The 26,186-nt window shown below is 43.1% G+C and overlaps 1 protein-coding gene across 1 annotated transcript in view; it reads left to right on the top strand.

Annotated features, from left to right (window-relative positions):
* Positions 1-2,982: 2,982 nt before the first annotated feature.
* KCNAB1 (potassium voltage-gated channel subfamily A regulatory beta subunit 1) overlaps positions 2,983-26,186 on the top strand; it is a 162,744-nt gene continuing 139,540 nt past the window's right edge. Inside the window, exon 1 of the mRNA XM_081008199.1 lies at positions 2,983-3,239. Within this exon, the coding sequence (XP_080864325.1) occupies positions 2,998-3,239 (242 nt within the window). The 5' untranslated portion in view covers positions 2,983-2,997. The remainder of the gene's footprint in view (positions 3,240-26,186) is intronic.

Genomic DNA, 26,186 nt, shown 5'->3' with positions numbered 1-26,186 from the left:
ATTAAGGAGTACATCCAGGCATCTAAATGAGCAAGTCTGTTCTATAACCTGCTGATCCAAGCATCATCTATACCCAGGACTGTGTCTGCCCAAATTTGCATCTTGGTCTTAGATTCATTTATAGATGGGCTTTCCTGTTTACTGTATGAGCTGGACACCTCCAAGATATTTTTGAGGCCCCAATCAGGAAAGACAGAAGAACAGTAAATCATATGTTCCTAATTACTGGAGAGGGGGAGTTTGCATTGGCTACATATTGCATCAAATCATAAATGTAAAAGTTAAAAAGAGTGAGAACTAGAAGGCAACCTTGCTTCATTTCTTGCAGTTTTTTTTAAAAGTATTTGTCACACCACCATTTGAACCTACTCTGACCCTCATTTCTGTGTTGCTGTATAGTTCTTGGATCAATAGCAGAAGCCTGCAGTTGATATTGGCGCTTTGAAATTTCTCCCACATTTTGATTAATAAGCATTGAATGCTTCAGGCAATATGAGTTTGGGGTACCTGTGCTAGATCATATTTTTGTATTGGTACTTAAGCCACAAAGTCGTTTTACTCATTGCCAACGACTTTGCATAAGTATATATTTTAATCATAGTAAATGGTGTGGCTCTTGCTAATTCCCCAAGCAGACAAGACAAGATTAGCCATTCGGAGTAAAGCGGTTCATTGCAATGACCTCTGTGGCATCATACAACTGCCTTCAGCACAGCTCCCCAAAGTGACAGATCTATGAACATATCCTAAATAAGAAAGAACAGGAGAGTGAAGGTGTGTTGCTAAATTATAGACTTGAAAACTGTCAGTGTGTCCATGATGGGGATGTTCCTGCTCAATGTGCAAGCTGGAATATCAGCCTGACTGCTGGAATTCTGTCCAACTGGCAGACAGTACAACAATATCTATCAGGTTTCCAAAGCAGATGTTAAAAACAAGTTTTGACCTTATGCATTATAACCAGGAACTGGAGATAAGACCTTGGTGAAACATTTCAACAACTGGCATTGGCAAGGTCATCGAAATCCCACAGGTTATTGGTCAACCACTGCTTGCAAAGCAGGAATAAGTCTCTCCGTTGCACAGAAATATAATCGTCTCCAAAGCATGTTCTCTTTGCAGATCAATCTTGACTGATCTGCTTTTGAAAGATTTAGAGATTAGTTGAGGCCATGAATCATCATCAGATGAGTTGATTATCTAATGACATTCTGTTTGATGGATTACTGACAGAAAGAAAGACCGGGTTAGGGATGGCCTGGCTATTACAACACAGCTCCCCAGATCCGTAAATGCCTGAGGCAAGGTTATTCCAGCTTCTGTGAATGTTTATTCCAGAAAGGAGAACATTCTTCTCAAGGGTCTGATGCTGTACCTCAGCTTATTGGGTGGTGGTGGTGGTGGCAGCGGTGGAATAGCCAATACACAAGAGGTGTACCAGAGGCTACTTTGGGAAGCACCAATAGAACATCTCACTCAACGGCATTGATAGAACCTGGGAAAGTTTTTAAGGCTGTGAAATAAATATCATCAATAGCTATCTGTACCATCTGGAAACAACTAGGTACATCGTAGTTTCAACAAGCTTTGTTGAGAAAGTTCTTGCCTTTAGTGTTGGTTCATAAACCTATGAACCTGCTGATCCAATGATACATCTGTATCTGCTTTAAATAATACATCCGTAAATCACCCTGGGGCATATATGTGGAAGGTGTTTCACAAATAATAGCCCCACCCACCTGGGAGTCAGCCCCATTTATTTCATTTGGACTTCTTTCTGAGTAGGTGTGATTAGAGGTGCACTGCTGGTTTCACCATTTCTTTGGGGGGAGGGGTAGCCTTGCTGAAGAGGTGATCAAATTAACTTTTCATATATATATATATATATATATATATATATATATATATATATATCCTGCAGCAATGGAGCCCTAGCCTTCAAAGGACTAGGTCAGTAATAAGGAAAGTTCACAAAATGTTGAGGCTATGTGAACAGTCTTGCCCTCTGGTGATACAGAGGGGGAAGTTTAGCTACTGCAAAGACGTTCTTACAATAGAAAAGGGTTAGAAATGGAGATTGATAAGATTGTGAAGTGAACTCATCACTAATGACATCACAGGCACCAAACCATGACATAGCAAACTCACGATAAGCTCACAACCACATCTCAGAATAGATTGGCAGGTGAGGGGTGAACTATTTTCAGCAAGAGAACATTCCAGGTTCAGCACTGGGGAAACTATCACATTCTACAAGGTATGAACCACCTTTAGGAAAAATACATTTAGTTTCTTTGCAACAAAGAAATAACAACTATATTATTATTATTATTATTATTATTATTATTATTATTATTAGATATTTGGGAATGACACAATCAATCTTGACTTTAAATAAACTCTGTGGGAGCCTGGAACTGAGGGCTGAATCCCAAACAAACATATTTTTCTTTATCTAAATATAATTGCATGGGAAACTGGGTTGGCATTCTATTCCCATGGCAGTTCCCAGCTCCCTTTGACCATTTGTGACCATGTGGTTCATTTTATGCATCCATTAAAATGAGATGGTAAGCAGAACCTACTGGGGGACTGGATGGAAAATATGGAGCAGTATCTTCTGGGGATCTAGTGGGCAAACAGCATTTTCTGGAAACAGAAGCATAATGGCAAGAGGTTCTTGGAGAAGCCTGTGGACAGAAGAGGAGGAGGAATAGGAGCTTGGACTTGATATCCCGCCTGTCACTCCCCTTAAGGAGTCTCAAAGCGGCTCACAATCTCCTTTCACTTCCTCCCCCACAACAAACACTCTGTGAGGTCAGTGAGGCTGAGAGACTTCAGAGAAGTGTGACTAGCCCAAGGTCACCCAGCAGCTGCATGTGGAGGAGCGGGGAAGCGAACCTGGTTCACCAGATCACGAGTCCACTGCTCTTAACCACTACACCACACTGACACCTGAGTGGTGTGGGGTTTAGCTCTTGGCTTTTACAGTAGAAGATGAATCTGTACAAGCCAGTGTGTACTGATATCCCACCCCCAAAAAGAGGTGTGCAGAAGTCTAGTGAAACCCCTTTGAAGGATACGAGGCAAAAAATGGTTCCTAAAGTCTGCCTTCCAGTAAGATGCTGGCCTGGAGAACTAAGGAGCCCAGCAGAACAAAAGCTACTGGAGAAGTTTTTGCTCATGCATGGATTGTTGATACAACAAACTGTCAAAGCTGCCACAGGGATGCTATACAGGTACCTACATTCACTGACAGATGATGATTGTGTTTTTAATTTAGTGAGACTGCACTTGGACTTCTGGCTGGTCCGTGATCAGTCCTGTCTTTGTCTGCTTATACTTACATTGGGGTTTTTCTGCAGTGCTTGCATCTGACCTTGTAGCACATTTTAGGAGTTGGTTGCTTTTAACCCATCCTGCTTATTCTCAGACTTTAAGGCATAATAGTTGCCTCCTCCCTGCAGTTCTCTTTTTGGCTTCTTCCAACCTTTTCCTCAATTGAGAAGACTGTTGGAACAAATGGAATACTATTTGGAAACTATAGCTTTTGTGGGGGGGGGGGAGAATCTGGTAGAGGTCCGTGTTGCCACCTTAAATCATTTCTATTTTACAATCACTTAAGCTGCAACTCTAACCTCAGTTACCTAAGTGATGCCCATTGGATTCAGTGGGACTTACTGCTGAGCATACATGGTTAGGATTGTGCTGTTAGCCAGTGTCTGCCCTCCTCTGAATAGAAATATATATTTTGTTCTGGGTATAAGCTTTCGTCTGCATGCACACTTTTTCAGATACACTGAAACAGAAGTCGCCAGACCCTTATATGTAGTGGGAGGGTGGGGTGGGGTTTTTCCTCAGGTTTACTATACCCATTGAGTCAATCACCCATTTCCTACTACCCTTCTGAGAAAAACCCCACCCCACCCTCCCACTATATGTCCAACCTTTCAGAAGTTTGTCCTGAGTGTGTTCCTGAAAATAAAATATACATCTCCCATAAATGAAGGAGGTATGACAACTGCACAATGTTCATAAGCTATAACAAATCTTGCAAGTCTTTTATTAAGGAATTTCATGTTTAGCTCTTGCAGATCCCCCCCAATGAAAACCATGGTAAAGTATGCTTTTAACACCTTGGAGAATGGAACAAACCTCGGAAAACCTTGGAGGGTCTCTGCAAGTTTCTGCCTGCTGAGTACTTCCACCATTTAACCATGAAAGCAAGCTTTAAAGAAGTAGAATATAAACAAAAGTTTGTGTGTGGGGTGGAGGGTAATGAACAAAATCTAGCTAAGAAGAGGAATAAGCTGTAGTATTAACATTCTACTATTCAACAATAAGCTGAATTAGCAGGATTTGTTAACATTGCACGAGAGGAAGAAAAGCTAATCATTGTATAAATAAATCAGCTTATGAGAATTTGATGAGTGTCCCTTATTAACAATTCATTGTTTTCCATACTAAATTAAACAGCATGAAATAATGAATGGCTTTGCTTTCAACCTGTACTTAAGTGAGTTAAGCATTCTCTCTTAGTGTGAAAATCTCAAAAACAGATGTGGCAGACAAACAATTGCACACAATTGAAAGGTACCTTCCGAGCCAGCAGGAGCTGAACACAGAATGTTCACTTACACTTCAAATCAATACGAAAGGGAAGTGTATATATTGAAGTAGCAAAAGCAACTCCTTTCCCCAAAATCCATTTGTGGACTTCCGAAAGAGCTTGTTATCCGCTGCTTAACTTCTGCACCCACAGTGTGGATTCAAAGAAGCAGAAGTAGAAGTCATTGTCCACTAAGGTTTAAACACTTCCCAAATCTCTTTTATGTTTTGCTCCCAAAATGCAGCTCAACAAATATCAGGTTGGTGCTGATGGGCTTCTTTAGCACTGCCTCCCTCTGCTAAATGCACAGATGCTGTGAGCATTCTATATGGCACAGTGGGTTTCTCTGAGCATTGGCAACAGGTTCAGGCACAATCAAGCTCCAATAGCTAGTCCAGAAAACTGACAAGATTGATTTTTCAGTTTCTATACCATGCTGGGTTATTCTAGTCTATTCTGTCTCCAGGTTGCTTGGAGCACCACCTGGCATGGAGATCTAAGAACATGGGAATATGGTTTAAACTGAGTCAGACCATTGATCCACAAGATCAGTATTGTCTGCCATAGATGGCAAGCAGATCTCAAGGATTTCTGACAAGGGCCTTTCCCAGAAGGACTGAACCTGGGACCTTCTGCATGAAAAGCAGATGCTCTACCAATGAGTTAGCGCCGTTCTCATAGCCTGACATAGCCTTCCTGATACTGTCTCTTGTTTCTCTGGATGAAGGAGAGAGGGATAGGTGAGTGTGTCCCAAAACTAGCCTGCTGCGCTCTTAACAGTTATTTATTCATTGAATTTATATCCTGCACCATCCTCCAAAAGAGCCCAGGTTGGTAAATATGTCAACAGTGAAACAATACAATTGGAACTTCTAAATAAGAGCCCCAAACTCCTAAAAGCAATCACTAATAATTTCGCAGTGACCAGGGACAGAACCAGGGACCAGGGACAATCATCAAATGCCTGGGTAAACTGGACTGTTTTAATTTCTCCTAAAATGTAATAGTGAGGGAGACTTATGCACCTAACTAGGGAGTGAATTCCACAAATGAGGGGTCGCCACTGAGAAGGCCCTGTCATGGTTCACCTCCATCCAATGGAGACACCACCTCCCCACCACCAACAGAGTTTCCTATGCTGATCATAAGGCCCGAGATGCTTGGTATTGGGAAGGGCACTATTTTAGATTACTTGGGTCCCAAACCATATAGGGTGACATTTTCATTTGTTGCTCCACCCACTTTTGCCTCTGGCCCCTCTCACCACTGGCATGTGGCCTTGGAAGGTTGCCCAGAAGAGAATGTTTCCCTCAGGTAGAAAAAGCTCCCCCATTTATATGCTTAATTACTCTCTTAACACTAGTAATACTAGTCCCATAGTAGAACCTTCCCTATACATTTGCTACTAATGTTTTCTTGGGATTTTTCATACCAGTCCTGTTGGCTGAAAATTGCTCAGCCAGAGCCTATTAATTTTAAGCCTCTTAGGAGATGTTTTAAAATGCAGTTTTAAAACTGACCATCTCCCTGACTTCCCACAACAAAACAGCACCAGAATGCATTCATGTGGTTGCTTTAGTCTCTTGACTAATTAGACTAATTTTTTAAAAGGTTAGGCCTTGGTCAGCTAGTAGCTTTGCATGAAGAACAGACGCTACTGTAATGTGTAATTGTTTATTAAAGCAATAATTTCACAGGCACTCACACAATGGCCAAAACATTTGGCATTGAAGTAATTATCCCCCCCCCCTTTCATAAAAAGCGAGAGACATGTAAAAGCCACAGAACAATCCATGAGCTAGATATGTATGCCAAAGGCACACAACCCTTTGATTCAAAGGGTGGAGGATGTAACTGTAGGAAATGTACAGTGGTACCTCGGGTTAAGAACTTAATTCGTTCTGGAGGTCCGTTCTTAACCTGAAACTTTTCTTAACCTGAGGTACCACTTTAGCTAATGGGGACTCCCACTGCCGCTGCCGCCGCAGCACGATTTCTGTTCTCATCCTGAAGCAAAATTCTTAACCAGAGGTACTATTTCTGGGTTAGTGGAGTCTGTAACCTGAAGAGTCTGTAACCTGAAGCGTCTGTAACCCAAGGTACCACTGTATAGGTATCATTGTGATAGTTCCTATGAAATTAAAAAGAAAGAGGAAATAACAAGTGATCTTAAAAGCAGCTGAATCTCTCCCCCACTCATTTAGTTTTTAAGAACAGTTTATTAAGATTCTACGTATCAAAGAAAAACAAGCAAAGAAAAAATAAAAACCTGGAACATTTGGTTACAGCAAACTAAGAGAAAAACAAGTGGATCTTGATTCCTCTCTCCTTACATAAAAATCTCTCCTCCTCTCTCTTCTTCCATCCATTGAACCATGTCCAGGGATTTTTGAACAGCAGGTGATTGGAGATGGGTTGAGGCAGAGCTGGTGAGCTCTGTCATGCTTGCTTGGCAGGAACAAGATATTGCTTGAGGTCCAATTCATGCATAGAAGTCAATAGCACAGTAGCTGCCTGAACAGAAAACAGCAGAGTGGGTGCCCTGCTTGGGAATCTGTTTGTGGACAGTACTTTTTTGCTCCTTTCATGCTAGTTCTATCTTGGAAAATCATTGCAAATTCATTGGGAGCTGACTGTGTGAACAACTGCAATCTGAAGCGGTGATAACATTTTCAAGTGGCTTCCATACTACTGAGATTACACTACCTGTAAAAAGACAATTGCCCCAATTTGTTTTCTACCTGTCTTTTGTAGGCATAGTGCTTTTCACTTCCTGGAAGTGTCTCTGGGCTCCTCCAGATGAGCTGTTTATTGAGTATTTATCCTAATTTACTTATGCAAAACCTGTGCAGAGGTTAGACTGTGCATTTGGTCTATACTGAGCATTTATCCTGATTTGTTTGTGGGAAGTTTATATGACAACTGTAATCCACTTTAATTGCACAAACCCGTGTTTGAAACTGTCCTCCAAAAGTCTGGAGGCAATCTCAGTTATTTGGCTGTTGTTACTATCCCATAGCTGTCAACTTACAGATTTGAAAATAAGGGAGCAGCAGCCTTGAAAATAAGGGACCAGCAGCCAAAATAAGGGACCTGCAGCCTTACCTGTTCCAGGCACTCCAGTCTTCCTGTCCTCCTGCAGTCTGGTCAAACTCATGCTGGTAGCTTCGAGAAGACTGTCCAACCAACTTTGTAACCTGAGGTTCAACTGAATAGAATCTGAATCACATGCACCACAAGGCCTATGCAGCCTCAACTTAAGATGGCTCCCCGGCCTGGCTTTGCACTGCAAAGTTTGCAGCAGCACGTGCAACAAAATGGCGTCCAGCATTCAAAAAACCCCTCAGCTTGCATTAACTAGCCACACACAAGGCATGCAAGCTCCACCCCCCAGTCGTTCTTAGACTTCTTAATGGGTGAGCAACACAGCCAAGCAACACAGTTGGAGCCTTCCTCCTCCCTGGCCGGCAGGGAGGGAGGGAGAGGAGCTGCTTCCTTTGAAAGTTAAGGGACATCATTTAAGGGACATTTAAGGGACATCCATCAATAAGGGACCGCAGTGGGACATGGCGCTGGAATAAGGGACTGTCCCTTCAAATAAGGGACACTTGACAGCTATGTACTATCCTAGAAACTGTCCTGTCTACTTGTCTTCGTTCACCAACCATTTTGGGTTAGAATGCAGTACCCCAGGGATAAGTACACACTAGTGAGCTCTCATACCGTCTTATCCATGCAACGTTCACAAAAGTGAAAAGCATTTCCGATCAGCAAAACCGAAAAAAAAGTGAAGAAATGCCTTTGTAAGAGAGGCAGGGAACTCAAATTGGTTTGAAACAGAAAAGAGAATTTTTCATTTACTGTACTTTTGAAACTGCAAAACACAAAAGCAGTGTTCCTCTGTGCTTCAATATTTGCTGGCAGAGAGATTGGGGAACTGCAATAATGTGTTTTTCTCCAGCCCACCTGCCCTATGAGGTATTATGCCAAGGAAACAGGCACCATAAGGAAGAATGAGGGGGAAAAATCAGAGTAAATAAATGCTGGTTTTGATCAGGTGTACCTTTATGCTGTATTGGGGTTTTTTATGGTTTAGATCCATTTTAGTAAGCAATGGGTGTAAAGATGACTAATTCTCAGTTATGGATGTAAATGGGAAATTGTGTAAAGGACAGGGGTGGAGGAGAGATTAGATTCAGTTTGCATTTAAAGATGGACTTGCCTAATTTGCACTTTTGTGGGAAAAGATGCAAACTGCAATGCAGCAACCCTTAAAAACTGGCTCTTCTCCAAATTTTTCAATGCACTTCTCTGGTGTCTCTCTCTGGCTCTTGGAGTGCCACACCCCTCACCGGCCATGCTTTGCACCCTCCTTGAGTGTTTCTGATTGGCTGGAATGTGTCCTCAAACTCTGTTAATGTTTGTTGCTTGCCTGGGTGAAAGATGGAGAAGGATGGTGTGTTTGTGTGTGTGTGTGTGTGTGTGTGTGTGTAGAAACTAGCCTACTGCACAAAGGCAACATTGACATTCATTGCTGTTCACTTTTGCCTGTGGCCCTGACCACCACTGACCAGTGGCCCCTGGAAGATTGCCCAGAACTGCATGTGGTCCTCAGGCTGGAAAAGATTTCCTACTCCTGTGTTGTTCTGTGGCTTTCACAAGTTCATTAAACTCTCTGGTTAGGCCTGGAGGAAGAGGAGGAGCTCTTTGGCCATCAGTGCGACACCTGGTTACCAGCTGAGATGTGATGATGGCTAAAACCAATGTGTTTAAACAGGCTTCCTCAACCTCGGCCCTCCAGATGTTTTTGGCCTACAACTCCCATGATCCCTAGCTAGCAGGACCAGTGGTCAGGGCTGATGGGAATTGTAGTCTCAAAAATATCTGGAGGGCTGAGGCTGAGGAAGCCTGTGTTTAAATCAGGCTCTGCCCCACTCATGGTGAAAGCAGAAGCCTAAGTTCAGCTGTGGGGACCGTGCAGGTACTGGTTTTTTTGCTCTATAAGACTCACTTTTTCCCTCCTAAAAAGTAAGGGGAAATGTGTATGTGTCTTATGGAGTGAATGCAGGCTGCGCAGCTATCCCAGAAGCCAGAACAGCAAGAGGGATTGCTGCTTTCACTGCGCAGCGATCCCTCATGCTGTTCTGGCTTCTGAGATTCAGATTTTTTTTTTCCTTGTTTTCCTCCTCCAAAAACTAGGTGAGTCTTGTGGTCTGGTGCGTCTTATAGAGCGAAAAATACGGTAATCCTCTGGCAAGTTATCCCACATAGTCCATTACCTCCATTACCAAAGCTACTTTTGCTTCTCCTCTAGCTGAACTCTTAATACCAAAGAGAGCTAATTGAAGTGCCTGGAGCAATGCTGTGGGGAAGGAAGCTGCAGGAGGGCAAAGGAACCTGTGTGAGTGGTGTGTGTGTGTGTGTGTGAGAGAGAGAGAGAGAGAGAGAGAGAGAGAGAGAGGGAGAGGGAGAGGGAGAGGGAGAGAGCCCTTAGCAACTAAGCACTGCTTGGTCTCTCTCCTCTGCATGGTAATTGGTAATTGACTCATTTCCCCTGTCCTTTCGGACCTTTACAGAGCAGAAGTTCTCTGAGCGTTTTAGCCCTTGAAATTTGAAATGCTACCTTTTGCATGCCTTACGTGGGCGCCGATTCAGTCAAATCCAGCCTTGCAAATCTCTTAGCAGTGACTGGAGTGAATTTAGAAAAGATATTGACGAATGCTTTAGTGTTTTCAGCTAGCAGGAATCACAGTTAAGGTATCGCTTCAAACAGACTTGGTCATACGTCCCTGGATGTCTGCTGTCTTCCCCTCCTCAGAATTGACTTGTTTCAGTTTAAATTGGTTCGCTAGCAAAGAGAATGAAACGAAGGCTGCTGCTAGGCAGGGGACCTTGAGCACTGTTGAGGCACTGCTTTCCTGCCATCAGCTAAAAGTGGAATGAGATCGGTGGCTCCAGCCAACACTAAATATAACACAGTGCTTGCCATCAGGATCTGGTCCTGTGGCCAAGAGCCTTCAATAATGTTTACCCAGAAGTAAGTGATGATCAGCAGACGTTCCTACAACTTGAGTTAGATGTTTCTGCCATTAACTGATTCCTGTTCAGCTTAGCTGCAACATTAATAATTACTGAGTGCTACATTATCACATCCTGCCAACCTAGCAGCTCGAAAGCACGTCAAAGTGCAAGTAGATAAACAGGTACTGCTCCGGCGGGAAGGTAAATGGTGTTTCCGTGCACTGCTCTGGTTCATTATCACATAATTAGTTAGTTCCTGTTCCTTGTACAGTGGTATCTCGGGGTAAGAACTTAATTCATTCTGGAGGTCCATTCTTAACCTGAAACTGTTCTTACCCTGAGGTACCACCTTAGCTAATGGGACCTCCTGCCTCCTCCATGCGATTTCTGTTCTCATCCTGAAGCAAAGTTCTTAACCCAAGGTACTATTTCTGGGTTAGCAGAGTCTGTAACCTGAAGCGTCTGTAACCTGAGGTACCACTGTATGCAGACATGTGTGTGAGAGAGAAAACATTCCTGGAATCTTCTCTGTGTTTTTTGTTTTCCTTTACTGAGAAATAGAAGTCTTCGGCTATTAAAAAACAACAACAGTAACTAACTCCCATGAGAACAAGCACTGATTTATCAAGAGGCAATTAATTCGCAATTCATCAACAATACTGGGGCTGCACCAAACAGAAAGAATTAGAGGTGAAGAAAACTTTTTTTTTCATAGAATGATGGTTTAATTAAAGGCGTGGTAACCCCCAAGAGCCTCAGTAGCATTTTGCCAGTCCACATTGGACAGGGTGGCACTGTAACTGTGCTTTAAGATAACAAAAAATGTCATTAATCATTTCCGGGGGGGGGGGGGAGGAGTGGGAGGACAACACAGAAAATTCAAGAATGCAATGGGCTAGCAGTGATGTGGTCTGGTTCTCCCATAAAAATTGCATGAGCAACAGATGGCATTTCTAGAGTAAACATCTAATTTGGAAGCAGCTTATATTTTGAAATAGAGCTTTGGAATGTTTTGGCCTAAACAGCAGTTGTAACTGGAGCAAATTTGACCTTAGGCAGATACTTAGACTTCAGAATTGTACCTTCTGTACATGTGTGTGTATGTGTGGGTGTGGGTGTACAGACAAACATATGTACAGCAAGAAGTCTGGGTCCAGTGGATAATTTATGTTGTTTGATCTGGGACTCACAGAATTCCTTTGTTGCTATAACTAAGACTTATGTGAAAAAGGGCTTTTAGGAAATGAAATATGATGTTTTGTATGCAGGCCAACATTAACCTGGCAGAGCCAAGTGATCTTTAAATGAAAAGAGCTGGGAGGTTTAAGGAGGCTGAGGCAGTTTTCTATGTGCTGCAGCTTTTATATGTTGCTTCTCGGTTGTGATTTTAGTGTGTTATTGCCTTACTATAATGTTATTGTTTTATTGATTGCATGAGCTCCACTGAGAATTTAGTTTCATATGTTATAAATGTCCTTCTATATCCCTTTGGTGCTGAAAAAGCTACCAAGACAGCTTTTATTTAAGTTTATTGGTAGGACATCAATTTTAGTATAAGTTAAATAGTAAAGCAATACTAATCAGTGACTAGTCTAGCTTTCCTGGTGGAATTGAGTTACAGAAACTCTGAGGAAACTGCAGGGGGAAAAATATTCAGCACTTGCTGAAACCCAGCCCAGAACATTATAGAAATAGACCCTTCAGAGATCCTTCCATCTTCAGTGCTGCTGTTGGTTCTAGCATCTAAAGGTCTTTAATTTATGTTGATGGCAGCTGGAGATCTGTTTCATACACGAGTCTTCTCCCAACCTGGCAATAATCTCTGTAACAGCTTGTGCACACATTTTAGAAACCATATATTGTCGATTTTGACCCCCCAAAATGGAGCAACCCTGTTGCTATATACTTCGATTGTGGAGAACCACAGCCTGTTAGACATGTCAATAATTGCTACAGAGATGCCAATAAATCCAATGATGTTAAAAGCAAGAACTTCTAGATGTACATGCTAGACACATCAGCAAGGCATGGCCTCAACCTAGAGAATAGTACCAGCACCACTGCAGTTCAGCAAAGGAAGCCCCTCTGAGCATTCCACCCTCAAAGCCCTGCATTTTCCACCTTAAAAACAGCATCATTTTAACCAGAGCAGCTCATAAAGGTGGAAGCCGAAATTTTTTGCTGCAAGAATTTAACATCTCTGTTTTGTTAGTCACTGTGCTGAATATATAGTTTGGGTGATTAACTGCATCTTACCAGGATCAAGAACAAATTTGTCTGAAATGCTGTTTGATCATTTCATTTCCCTCTCTCTCTCTGCTCTAACTTTTTCTGAGGAGTTGTAGTCTGCTGAATTTCCTGAAATGTGCAGGGATTTTTGTGTGGGATGACAGATAGGGATGGATGGATCTGTCAGTCTTGGTCTCTCTGTTTCTGAGAGCCAGTGTGGTGTAGTGGTTAAGAGTGGTAGACCCGTAATCTGGGGGACCAGGTTCGTGTCTCCGCTCCTCCACATGCAGCTGTTGGGTGACCTTGGGCTAGTCACACTTCTCTGAAGTCTCTCAGCCCCACTCACCTCACGGAGTGTTTGTTGTGGGGGAGGAAGGGAAGGAGAATGTTAGCTGCTTTGAGACTCCTTAGGGCAGTGATAAAGCAGGATATCAAATCCAAACTCCTCTTCTCCTCCTCCTCCTCCTCCTCATGTCTTTAACCTTAAGTTATTTTCACCACATTTCTGCATCAGGTCTCTTTTGGTTTGTTTAAGGCCAATTTTTTTTAAAAAATCAGCATTTCTCCTAATGTTTACATTTTACTTGCAGTTTTGTTGGACTCAGTACAATGCAGCTTCCTGTGTTCCTATATAACATTAATTTGGAACCTTTAAAATTTCCTCGTGTATCAATATATAGACTGGTGATATAACATGGCTAATTACTCATTTGCTGTTCCTCCTGAATGAATTACTTTGATTGGAAGTCTGCAGATAAAAGCTCTTTTTATAACAACCGATGTCCCAGATGGTTTGACTGACTGCTTATATTTCTTTGGAGGTTTGAAGAAACAGTTGACATTTTGAAGTCTGCCTGTCTCTTTCAAATGATAGGGGCTGGTTGGAGGCCTCTGCTATTAGATACAAGCAGAACATTTCTTACAGCGCAAATATCTGAAGACAGCTCCTGCATGCATTTGATTGGAGATGCTTATAAGCTTCTGTGCCGTTGGGAACTCTGACTTATGAGGATTCCCAGTTGTATAGAAGCTGCTATGTGCAGAAGGACTAGAAGGAGTGAATCTTTCTCACCCTTGGTGCTGCTGATATTTATTCATGTATTTATTATATTTATATACCACCTCTTTCTTCCAAGGTGGGGTACATGGTTGGTGTTATGTACTGAGTTGAACAGGATCCAAAATGCAGCAGTCTGATTGGTCCTAGAACAATAGGATTCAGAATGCAGCAGTCTGATTGGTCCTAGAACAATAGGATTCAGAATGCAGCGGTCTGATTGGTCCTAGAACAATAGGACCCAGAATGCAGCAGTCTGATTGGTCCACAGGAGCCACCCAATCCAGCTCCAGGTGGAAGTGAATCCGCAACCTGATTGGCCTACAGGAGAATCCCGGAATTAGCCAATCACGTGGGGCCCATTGTGTAAATAATGTATATAAAGCAGACATTCTGGGGGAACTTCCATTCCTCCTCACCACTATGAGCTGAATAAAGAGCATGAAATCCACTCTCGACTCCGAATATATATCAGTTCTCCTCCTCACAACAACAACCCTTTGAGGTAGGGTAGGCTAAGTGATGGTGATGGGCCCAAGTTCACTGAGGGAGCTTCATGGCTGAATGGGGATTCGAACCCTGGTCTCCCAGGAGGACTCTGCACTGAAGGCCATGGCAAATGGCAGGCTGGCTGCCTGGCACTCTGAACAGGAGCACTTCTATTGGGCATAGCACACTGCCACACAGGGAACTCATGCGCACAGAGGAATGCTTGGCATTCAATGTGTGGCATCAGCTGCACAGTGCCAATCATATCCGTGTTGCAGCAGGAGAAACGCTATCCACAGGATGTTACAGATGAGTCTCCTCCTCAATAGAGTCTATTCTGGGAAGGCGGTGAACTTTTTCTTATAATGCTGGCCTCGTACTGGAGCAGTGGAGCTTTATCATCTTGGCAGCATGCATTCTGCTTTGAACACTGAAGTGCTGGCTCAGTAGGAAAGGAAAAATTGGGTTATGGCACTTGTTACTTGGGCTCCATGGCGTGAAGGAGCATGCCTTGCTCTTTTCCACTGACTTTCTCCAGATTCTTATGGGAAAATTACAGGCCTATAAATTACAATCCAGTTAATGAACCTTTGTTTCCTTTTCCCGGCTTCTTATTTACATGGAGTGCTGGTGCAAACCTGCACTACAGGATGTACCGATTACACAAACTAACCAACAAGAACTTTGAAGCACCCCATTTCAGAAAACCACATATCTCACCTTCTCAGGCTGCTTCCAAGCTGCCGTTATTTTGCAGATGGGATTCAGTCGCAGGCCGACAAATTCACACCGCACAACAAAAATGGATTTGGTGCCTTTGCGTGACAAACCTTCTTTTTCAAAATCTGACTTTTTCCAGTCAGGAAAGTTATGGGGTCCAAGACTTCAAAACAGTTATAGGAATGTGGTTGGGTTGGATGTCTTTGGAGGGTCCCTTCCATTCCTGTGAATTCAAAGCTGAAAAATTTCGCAGAAGAGGAAGATTGCAAAAGGGAAAGGGAAAAAGGTCAAACCAGTTTCTTTGTTAAGAAAATAATCTAGTCTGTTAAGTATCTGCTTTGTAATGTCAGCTAGGGCAATGAGTTGTACAGAATGTAGCTGGAGATCCTTTTGGAAGATGAACCAAGTGGCTACCGTATTTCTTTCTGTTCCTTTTGCTGGAGGTGACATCATCAAGGTCTCTCTGTATGTCCAGGCAGTCTTGGGACTGGGACTGGAAAGAGACAGAGAACTGAACTTCTTTCTGTGCAGAATCCAAAGAAGAAGAAGAAGAAGAAGAAGAAGAAGAGGAGTTTGGATTTGATATCCTGCCTTTCACTCCCTTTAAGGAGTCTCAAAGCGGCTAACATTCTCCTTTCCCTTCCTCCCCCACAACAAACACTCTGTGAGGTGAGGTGGGGCTGAGAGACTTCAAAGAAGTGTGACTGGCCCAAGGTCACCCAGCAGCTGCATGTGGAGGAGCGGAGACGCGAACCCGGTTCCCCAGATTACGAGACTACTGCTCTTAACCACTACACCACACTGGCTTGGGTGCTCTACTCCCATGCAAAAAATACCTGATGGGAAAGGCAGGATCTGCTGGCATGTTCATGCTGTGAACCTTCCATTTCATACTCAGCCAGTATATGATTATAAATAAAATTTTATATCGCAGAAAGCACTATTGGTCTCCAGTGATCTTCATTCCAAGGAAGCCAAACTGAAGGAATGTTTTACTGGAACTCCTTAAACCTCTCCCCATTTAGAGACTGTGGTGTCAAAACAAACAAACAAACAAACAAACAAAAACAGTGAAGGAATTCTGCAAAAGATGGGGCTGGCTTCTCTTACTGTGCTTTCAAAATTCATGGCTAGCTTATAAAAAATCATTTTGGGCAGGAGTGGTGATAAATGAGGCTGTAACCATTTAGACAATGTAACTGGTATCTTTCATCATTAATAAGGAAAGGTTTTCAGAGGGTAGTTTAATGTGTGATGTATATTACACCAAATCATTATGATCTGGTTTATGTTGTACTTTCTGCAGTGATCAAGTTTTTCTTTTCAAATTATGTTTTTAATTAGTTTTAGGCATCTGCTACTCTTGACTGAGCTGGTATCCTCGAAACCAGAGTATTGGCTAAGCAACAGCAAAGGACATTGATTGATATTTCCTATATCAAACTTAATTAATTTTTATATAGGTTCATTACAATAACTGCTATTATTCTTTAAGAAAATGCCATTAGGAAGCTTGACAGATCAAATTAATTTGAAGTGTATGGTGCTCATCTGCAATCCAAAATGGTTTTTCACACATCCCTGTGTTACTTGTGAGCACATGTGAATGTCCTTAATGAAGAATAGATATCAACAAGTCACTAGGAAAGTGGTGCGACAGGAGAGCATCATGGACCCGGGTCTGGCTTCACTCTATTTTCCAAAGGCAAAATAAGACACTCTTTTATTCAGGCTCCAATAATAAAATACATTTTTAATTGCATCTTGAATGGAAATGGCCCATTTGGGGAAAACGAAGAAGGATTTGCCTTGGGTAGGTGACAGGCTGAATTTGGCAATTGGAACTTGCTGATAAACTTATTGTAGGCTCACTATAAGCGGAGAGGGAACAGAACACTTTTTCGGATGACTGGTGGCCTTTCCTTGTCCTCGTACATCAATTCAAATCCTGGAAAGGCCAGACCTCCACTCTCACAGATTCCATTATGGAGAGATATGCTGCCTTGACTGAAATAGGCAAGCGGTGTGAAAGTATAGTTTGATTTTGTGCATTCAGTTCTATGATGCAGAACACCCTGTTTAGGGACTTTCTGCTGGCTCTTTCCAGCCAGGAACTCACCAGTGAGCCTTCGGTCCACTTGCCCATTCAGCCGCTAGCAGGTTGGCTGAACCAGGAGAGATGGGCAGAGGAACACCTCCACCTAATTCACGCAGCTCAACACAAAGGGTGGCTGTATTACTCTACCCATCAGCATCCAACACACTTGTACAATTCACTGCACGTCTAGCTTGACCCTGACTCAAGCTGCCCCCAGCCTCCTGCTTGCTTGCTAGAAGTCCCTAACCACAGTAAGAAGAGAAGTGAAAATGTCCTTGGATGAGCTTACATTCTCTGGTTGAAGTTAGTTCAGCTTGGAGACAGCAGCTTCACTGTGGACAGCAAACCTGAGCAGAATACATTTTTCGTATTTCCCCTGATCTACTTTCCCTTAACTTGGAGGAAAACAATTTGAGCTAGAATGTTATAGCTACATATTGGAGGTGGTGGGAGGTGGGGATGGGGGTGCAGTTTTCTCCGAAGGAAGCCTCAGGGGTCTGATATGCATTGGCATTACATTTGCTTTTCTGCACCCAGTGGCTTCTGCCATCTGCCTCTTGAAACTAGTTGTGAGACGCGTTTCAGCACATGAATCCTTGCCATGCCCAGAAATTGTTGGTAGCAAGTGCTAAAGTGATCATGTGAAACTAGCCATTGCCTGGTCAGATGACTATTTTGGCAGGCTGTTCAGATATGCTGCTTTTCAGCCAGGGCCCCTGCCTAGATCTTAAATGACAGACCTCAGACTTCAGGCATATATAATAACTAGTGCAGAGAAATTAAGCTTTCTGTCCTAGAGTGTGCTGTTCCCTAATTATGTTTTATTTCTGAGAGAATTTGCTTCATGTTATTATTTTACTTAGGGCATTTCTTTTTTTCCTTTTTATAAATAACAACATGTTAGGAGTTTGGCTTAAGATAACACACATAAATGCATCACTCCAATGACTACTAGACACAATGGCACAGTTCAGTGCTATTTTTCTAGAAAAAACGGTGCACGATGAACACCACCCTTGCTCTCTTATGATGGCAATGGCACCTACCTGAGAGGTGCCAGAACTGAGTTCCAGCTGAAAAAAAGCCATGGCTATGTTCTACCTCCACTGGTGGAGACAGTAAAGGTAAATAACGCCTGGACGGTTAAGTCCAGTCAAAGGCGACTATGGGGTGCAGCGCTCATCTCGCTTCAGGGCAAGGGAGCCAGCGTTTGTCCACAGGCAGCTTTCCGGGTCATGTTGGCAGCATGACTAAATCACTTCTGGTGCAACGGTACACTATGATGGAAGCCTCTCCAACCTTCCCACCACAGTGGTACCTATTTATTAATTTGTACTGGTATGTTTTCGAACTTCTAGGTTGGCAGAAGCTGGGACGGAGCAACGGGAGCTCACTCTGTCACAGGGATTTGAACCGCTGACCTTCTGATTGGCAAGCCCAAGAGGCTCAGTGGTTTAGACCACAGCGCCACATGCATCCCAGGTGGAGACTGTACAACTCTGAATACCAGTTGCTGAGAATGTCAGATGAGGAAAGTGCTCTTGTGCTTAGCTTAGGTCCTGCTTGCCAGTTTCCCACAGGCCTCTGACTGCCAATGTGAGAACAGAATGCTGGACTAGATGGGCTACTGGTCTGATCCAATAAGTTCTTAAGTTCCAGTAACAGAGGTAAAAAGGTAAAGGGACCCCTGATCATTAGGTCCAGTCGTGACCGACTCTGGGGTTGTGGCGCTCATCTCGCTTTATTGGCTGAGGGAGCCAGCATACAGCTTCCAGGTCATGTGGCCAGCATGACTAAGCCGCTTCTGGTGAACCAGAGCAGCACACGGAAACGCCGTTTACCTTCCCGCCAGAGCGGTACCTATTTATCTACTTGCACTTTGACGTGCTTTCAAACTTCTAGGTTGGCAGGAGCAGGGACTGAGAAATGGGAGTTCACCCCATCATGGGGATTCGAACCACCGACTTTCTGACCAGCAAGCCCTAGGCTCTGTGGTTTAACCCACAGCGCCACCCGTGTCCCTGCAACAGAATCACAAGTGGGAGGGTGATATTGCACCGATTTTGCTTGTTGGCTTTCAATAGGCACCTGATTGGCCACCATGACTGGTCCTGTAGGGTTCTTATGGAGTTGGACAGGAGAGGATTAATAGAACTGGAGGCTGCCTTATCATGCAGAGCCTGCCACAAAGCCTGATTAGAATTACAGAAACACTTTCTCACATTCTGCTGGAGCATGAGATGCATTTTGCCAAACTTACCAAAATGGTGCTTTAAAAAAATAACAAAACACTATGCATCTGCGCCATGCCCCAGTCCTGGGTCCATCTGTGACTCTGCATTATTGCCACACCCTCAGTTATGTCCTGTTCCTAAGCACAGATCTGATCATGGGCTCAGGCCATAAGTCATATTTCTCAAATTATAAGCGACTGTTCCTAAGAGGTAGCTTAAATATTAATTGCAACGAGAAGCAGATTACCCTCTCCTTTAAGTGATTGCTCCGTATATTTAGGAAACTGAAACTGTGCAAGTTTAGAAACATGTATTTAAGAAGCCCTTTTGATATGTGAAATGTAGGATGCTATCCTATATCCACATCTTTGGAAGTAAGCCCCAAGGAACTCAGTAGGGCTTACTTCTGGGTAGCCGTGCATTGCTAGGTTTTAAATTCTCTGCAATCACTGATCAATGTGCTTTCAGTCCTCAGGGTGTCTCAGTTGAAAGCAGGTGCTGACACACAGATTGATATATATTTCATCCTGGAAGATTTATAAGTTTAGCTGATCCAATTAAAGTAAGCCAAGAAGCTCTCCAAATGTTCCAGAGTTTGAACTATATTTTAACGCTGAGCTCAAAAGCCACTGCCTATTACTTTTTCTTAAGTGGCATATCAGCATTTATAGTTCCCCCTGCAGCATGGGGTGGTGATCTATCATGTGCCCATTGGAATTTTAAGGGTCTCTATCTTTCTGTCACTTCAAACACAGCAATCTCTGCTAAGGCTGCCAGTTAAATTTCATAGACGAAGACACCCCAGGCAGCTATGAAAAGCAGATGGGTATTCTCGTGGATTCTAGTACTGTCAATCAAAATAACATGGGATTGTAACAGCCAGCACCAATTGAGGAGGGTGAAGGGGAAAAATGTACTCTCTGCCTAGTGGTCCCATCATAGAATTGTAGAGTTGGAAGAGACCTTGAGGACCATCTAATCCAGGAATATGGAGCTACCCCATATGGGGATTGGACCAGCAACCTTGGATTTATCAGCACCACACTCTAACCAACTGACCTATCCACTTGGATAACCACAAAACAATAGTAAAAGCCCCCGTGCCGTAGTGCCTGGCTAGAACCAGAAAGGCTTGGGTTCGAATCCTCACTGAGAGATCTTGGGCCAGTCACCATCACTCGCCCTAACCTACATTGCACTGCTGTTGTGAAGATAAAGGGGGCAAGCTATATATTGCACTGAGCTCCTTACAGTAAAAAAGGGATATGAAATAATAAATAATTGTGCGAAAACATAACAGTGCAAATAGAGTCAATTTCTGGCTACCAGTTAAACACTGGAGCATTTTGACGGGATAAATTACAAGCATGCTGGAGTTTGTGCATCTCCTGCAAGACATACCCATAACACACACAGACATTTCCCCTTACTTTCTAGGAGGAAAAAAGTGAGTGTTATGGTCAGAAAAATACGGTACTTTTGCACAGACCAGATGAAGAGTTTGAATGGCACAGATTGCAAGCTGTCCTATTGACTTAATTGTGCTAAGACCTGGGGTGAATGTGAGAATCCTCACGGGTGTGTATATTTGGAGCAAGATTGAACACATTTATTTATCCTTGCTAACTTCCTCTTCACAGAAGTTGGATTTAGAGATGTCACTGGAGCCAGCAACCCAAAAAGAAAGACTTCTTGCCTAGATTTTCCTGAGGCTAAATTTGACCAAGAGATTGTGCTTTTGGAGGGGACCCCACAATGTCACATGCAGTGCCTGTGAAAATCATGCCATGTGAGATGGGATATGTCTAGCTGGTGCAGCATTTTTTATTTTATTTTAAAGAAGTGTATAGTCCTTTTGATTCTCTAGTGCCAAGGTTTCAAGTCTTCCAGGGCTTACCTTGATGCTTGGTTTCCTTCGAAGCCAGGTTATGTAGGGTTTTTGACATTTGCATTAATTTACAAATATACTTAGGGACGTGGGTGGTGCTGTGGGTTAAACCACAGAGCCTAGGGCTTGCTGATCAGAAGGTCGGCAGCTCAAATCCCCCTGACGGGGTGAGCTCCCGTTGCTCCGTCCCTGCTCCTGCCAACCTAGCAGTTCAAAAGCACATCAAAGTGCAAGTAGATAAATAGGTACCACTCCAGCGGGAAGGTAAACGGTGTTTCCGTGTGCTGTTCAGTTTTGCGAGATGATGGAAAGAGCGATGTTATTTATGAAAGTGATGATATATGGAAACCATCTCGATTTGAGGATTGGACGAACGGAAAAATTCACACAGGATTATAATTGGTGTTTATCTGCTTAAGGAGGTTATTGGAAGAGATCATAAAGAGAAAAAAAAGAAAAAATATACGAACAAGATGAGATGTGGAAACAGCAAGATAAGACTGGATAGAATTATGAACTTTATTTGGACTGATTTCGATATTAACACAGTAGCAAGAAGATGATCGGAATCCCCCTTCGGAACTTGAAATATGGGTCCCCTCAACAAAAATTTAAAATTCGGCTTTGTAATTCGGAATTTATGTGATTTGATTTGATTTGATTTGATTTGATTTGATTGGTCGGTTAATAAAAAATATTTTTTTAAAAAAACGAAGTGCAAGTAGATAAATAGGTACTGCTCCAGCAGGAAGGTAAACGTCGTTTCCGTGTGCTGCTCTGGTTTGCCAGAAGCGGCTTAGTCATGCTGGCCACATGACCCGGAAGCTGTACACCGGCTCCCTCGGCCAGTAAAGCGAGATGAACGCCACAATCCCAGAGTTGGCCACGACTGAACCTAATGGTCAGGGGTCCCCTTTAGCTTACAAATATACTGGTTGAGATTAGGTGGCAATTCACAGATTAATAACCCCATGGGGGTGGATCTCGCACTCTAAAGATGCTTCCAGAGCTCCTTTTAAGCTCTCTGATCTGCAGCGCCTGTTTGACTCTGAACTGCTCATTTCCTCCATCAAATTAGCACATTTCTGTAGCTGTGAGGGGGAGGGGGAAGCTAAGCCCCCTTGCATAAATTCTCCTGCCATTTCCTTAGCCATACAAAGGAAAGACCGTTCTAGGACCATTGGTGCTGACCTTTCTATAAAAGGCTAAATTTGACCAACCAGTTTTTGCCTCTTTAGCAGGAATGGGGGGGGGAACACCCTTGAGAGACCATTCAGACCATAACACCATTTCATTCCAGTATATATGATCAATATCACAATATTCCATGCTTTTGTACACTTCCAGTTGACCTTTCATCCTATTTTGCTTGCGGTCTTCATTGAGCATTGATTCTGATTTGTCTGTAGGGTGGTTATATCACAATAAGGATTCATCCTGAATTGCTTATGGGGTATTTATATGTCGTCCCTTTAATCGCTTGCTCACCCCATATTTTTTCAGTGCATTTTCCTCATCACTTTCCTAACTGCAAAAAGTGCACATGCATGTTTTTTTGCACCAGGACAGCACAGTACTTTAACTGTGCAAACCTAAAGTTCCGGAATGTGCTTGAATCCACCCTACAAAGCAGTGACAGTCGGGAGGCACCCTTTTTCACCATAAATGTTAGTTTATGCAAATTTACTCAGAGGTAGTCCCACTGACTTTATTGAATCTTACTTGTGCCGCCTGGGCTGGGCAGGAGTTTTGGAAACTCTGCTTTTATTTACAACCTGCAATAAGCAGCTGTTAGCAGGGAGTACACTGCTTCAACCTTGTCTTGGCCCTATGCTTCTGCCCTTTAAGAGATGTCTGGGAGGAGTGCACTTGCTGTCCTTTTAAAAGTGTGCCACTTTAGAGAGCCAGATTTAACATTTTTAGAACTGTGGATTGGAACAGTAGAGACTAATATAGTACAGCGAATGGCACACTGCCACTTCAGCTAAGGCTGTGCACCAGATTCTGCTGAAACCAGGACCGGGTTGACTGGGCTTTGGAAGAGTTGGATAGAGGTAGCTCCTGGATTGGGCTGCCCAGAGAGATCCAGGGTCATAGGTGTCATCTCTTGGGAGCCATGGTTGCTGAGGGACCCACAAAATTTTTACTGTGGGTGCCTGGCTGGGCAACCCAACATGTTGCAGCTGTGGCGGGCCGCTCCATTGGCCCCTCCCACTATGGCAGCGACGTGTGATGTCACACACACACGTGACATCACACACATGTGCTGGGCACCCACAATGTTGGTTGGAAACCAGCACGCCTGTCCAGGGTTGTCAATGCAAAACACAGTCATCTCAATTAAAGTCAGAAGAGAATTCCCACAACAGTCAGAAAAAATTGTTCAGGTGTGCTGTTTCATATCATGTCCAACTAACATAGCACTGCTGTTAATATGAGGTTGTACTTCAAAACGAGTGTTTCATTAAAAATATATATATTCAATTGCACGCAGAATGTCAAGATCAGAATAACCAAATTTATAGGGTTCATACACTGACTGCTGTGCAAAGCAGCATGCTATATACCGATTGAAATCCAGATGGAGTTTGTGGACTTCTTATTGACTGACAATTAACTACATTTTACAGGTTACCTATTTACAGTGGTGTTTTCTTTCTAAAAAATTTTTTTAGGGGTACTCTCGTTTTCCTACTCATATTGAAATACTACCCCTCAATGAGGCCAAACTTAGATTCACAAAATGTTTAGGGGTATGCGTATTCCTGCATCCCCCCAGGAAAAAGCACTGCCTTTATATCATGTGATTCAAACATATGGGTGATTTTAATTAAGTGCTCTTTGTTGACTCAGAGTAAAATATATATATATAATCAAATAAATATAATCAAGGGCAGCTTATAAGATTACAAAATATAGTGAAGGGTGGTCTTAAAGCTAAAGGTCAAATCTATCTTAATGAAATGTAAGGGATTAACACCTCTTGTAATTTGTCATTCCAGAATAAAATTAAAAAGACAAAATTTCCTTGCCTTACACAAAGTCATACCATTGTTCTGTCTAGTTTACTGTTGTTTACTCAAGAGCTTTCCAAACTTTTCATGTTTGTGACACACTTTTTAGACATGTATCAGTTCATGACAGAGTAATTCAGTTTTACTAGCAAACTGAAAGTTAAACTATCCCCTTTCCAGCCCCAGGAGGAGCACGGGGAGTGTTCATGTGACACACCTACACACTGCAGCCAACACACTAACGTGTCACAATGCACAGTTTGGAAAGCTCTGGTCTACACTGGCTGGCAGAGGCTCTCCAGGATTTTAAGCAGCGTTCCTTTCCCAGTCCTATATGGAGATGCCAGTGAATGAAGCTGGGACCTTCTGAATGCAAAGCAGATGCTTTGCTAAAATCCTATGGCTGTTCCCCCCAAAGGTCAAGTTGTGTTTGGTGCACAGATAATGTGCTTTGTGCATGCAAGTCTGAATAACCAACCAAAGGAGCAGGAAGCGAGCTGACAGCAGCCCGTTTGCCCACTGCCCTCCATAAAGGATTGCAACACGTTCATTCTGAAAGCCTAGTCATTTGAATGCAAGGAGACAGAACTAAATGAGCCGTCCTAGGCAACGCTCCAGGAAATAGTGTGAGGAAACACTGTTTCTTCCAGCTTGCAATCAGAGAGGGATGTAATCTTTTCAAGCCATTTACTGTTCTCTTGTGCAACTCAGCGGCAGCATTAGTCACAGTGGGATTCTGGCCTTTCTTCTGAGGCCATTTGGGTATGCATTTCCCTCTGCCCAGTGGAACTGGCAGATTACAAACACACAACCCACGGAGAAGGGTAAACTTCAGCAGCACCAAGGTTGGCACCTGAACATCTCTTGCAGATTCGTTCAGGCCTTTTCTATTTCTGTCCTCATCCCATCAATATCATTACCTTGGTGCCTTCTGCTAGAGCAGCTGTTATCACACCAAGGGGTACATTGTTCTATGGCAGATAGCAGCCCTCTTACCTAAACATTGATAGGACCTGCATGGTTAAGAAGAGTTTTATTATTATCATCAGCACTGTTGATACTATTACATATCCTCCAACGTTTCTCCGAAGAAAATAGGGACATCCCATTCTGCTGAACTTCAGAGTAGAGTAGATAGCACAATGATTCCGTCAGCTCAGCTGAAGAAACCCTTCTGGGTTGACAAGCTGATCTCTATGGTGACAATGTCAATCCAAGGAATCGCATAATACCTTGTATGAGATCTAACAATGGACTGTAGAGCAGAGTTGGCTAAATCATAAAGTGTTCTGTCACCATTCAGTGTGACTCTGAATCGCAGCTGTGCCATCAACCAAGCAAGCTGTGTGTTGCTGACTCTTCTGCGTAGGTTGCTCGTAGCAGCGCCACAACATTCCTCTAACATTTTCAACAGCTGTGATTTGATGGGTTTCTTTAAGGAGCCATCTGCGTAGGCAATGACAGAAGGGCACCCGCAACCATTCAAGGCTGGAAAGTTTCTTCATACCATATCCTCTGCCCCATGCCAGGCTGATTAGCTACTAGAGTAGCCAAAGTCATTCTGTATGGCTGCTCACTGAGGATGCTACTAAAGGAGGTAGGCTTGATTCTCCTTCAGTCCCTGAATAACAATCTCATTAGTGGTCAGTATTAAGACCTGGGTGAGAGGAACAGCAACAGCAATACTGGCCCCTATGTGTGTAACTCAAGAGGTCTGGAGGGAATTGAAACTACGGCCAAATCAAGCAGAATCACAATGAAAGGTTGACCTAGTGAGCACTGATGATGCTAGTCAAATCCCACTTTCAATACAACCTGGCTGGCACC

Source organism: Podarcis pityusensis (genome assembly GCF_964106645.2).
Source record: "Podarcis pityusensis genome assembly, chromosome: 5".
Lineage (NCBI taxonomy): Eukaryota > Metazoa > Chordata > Lepidosauria > Squamata > Lacertidae > Podarcis > Podarcis pityusensis.
Note: the sequence above shows the minus strand (reverse complement) of the source record. Positions and strands in the feature narration are given on the sequence as shown.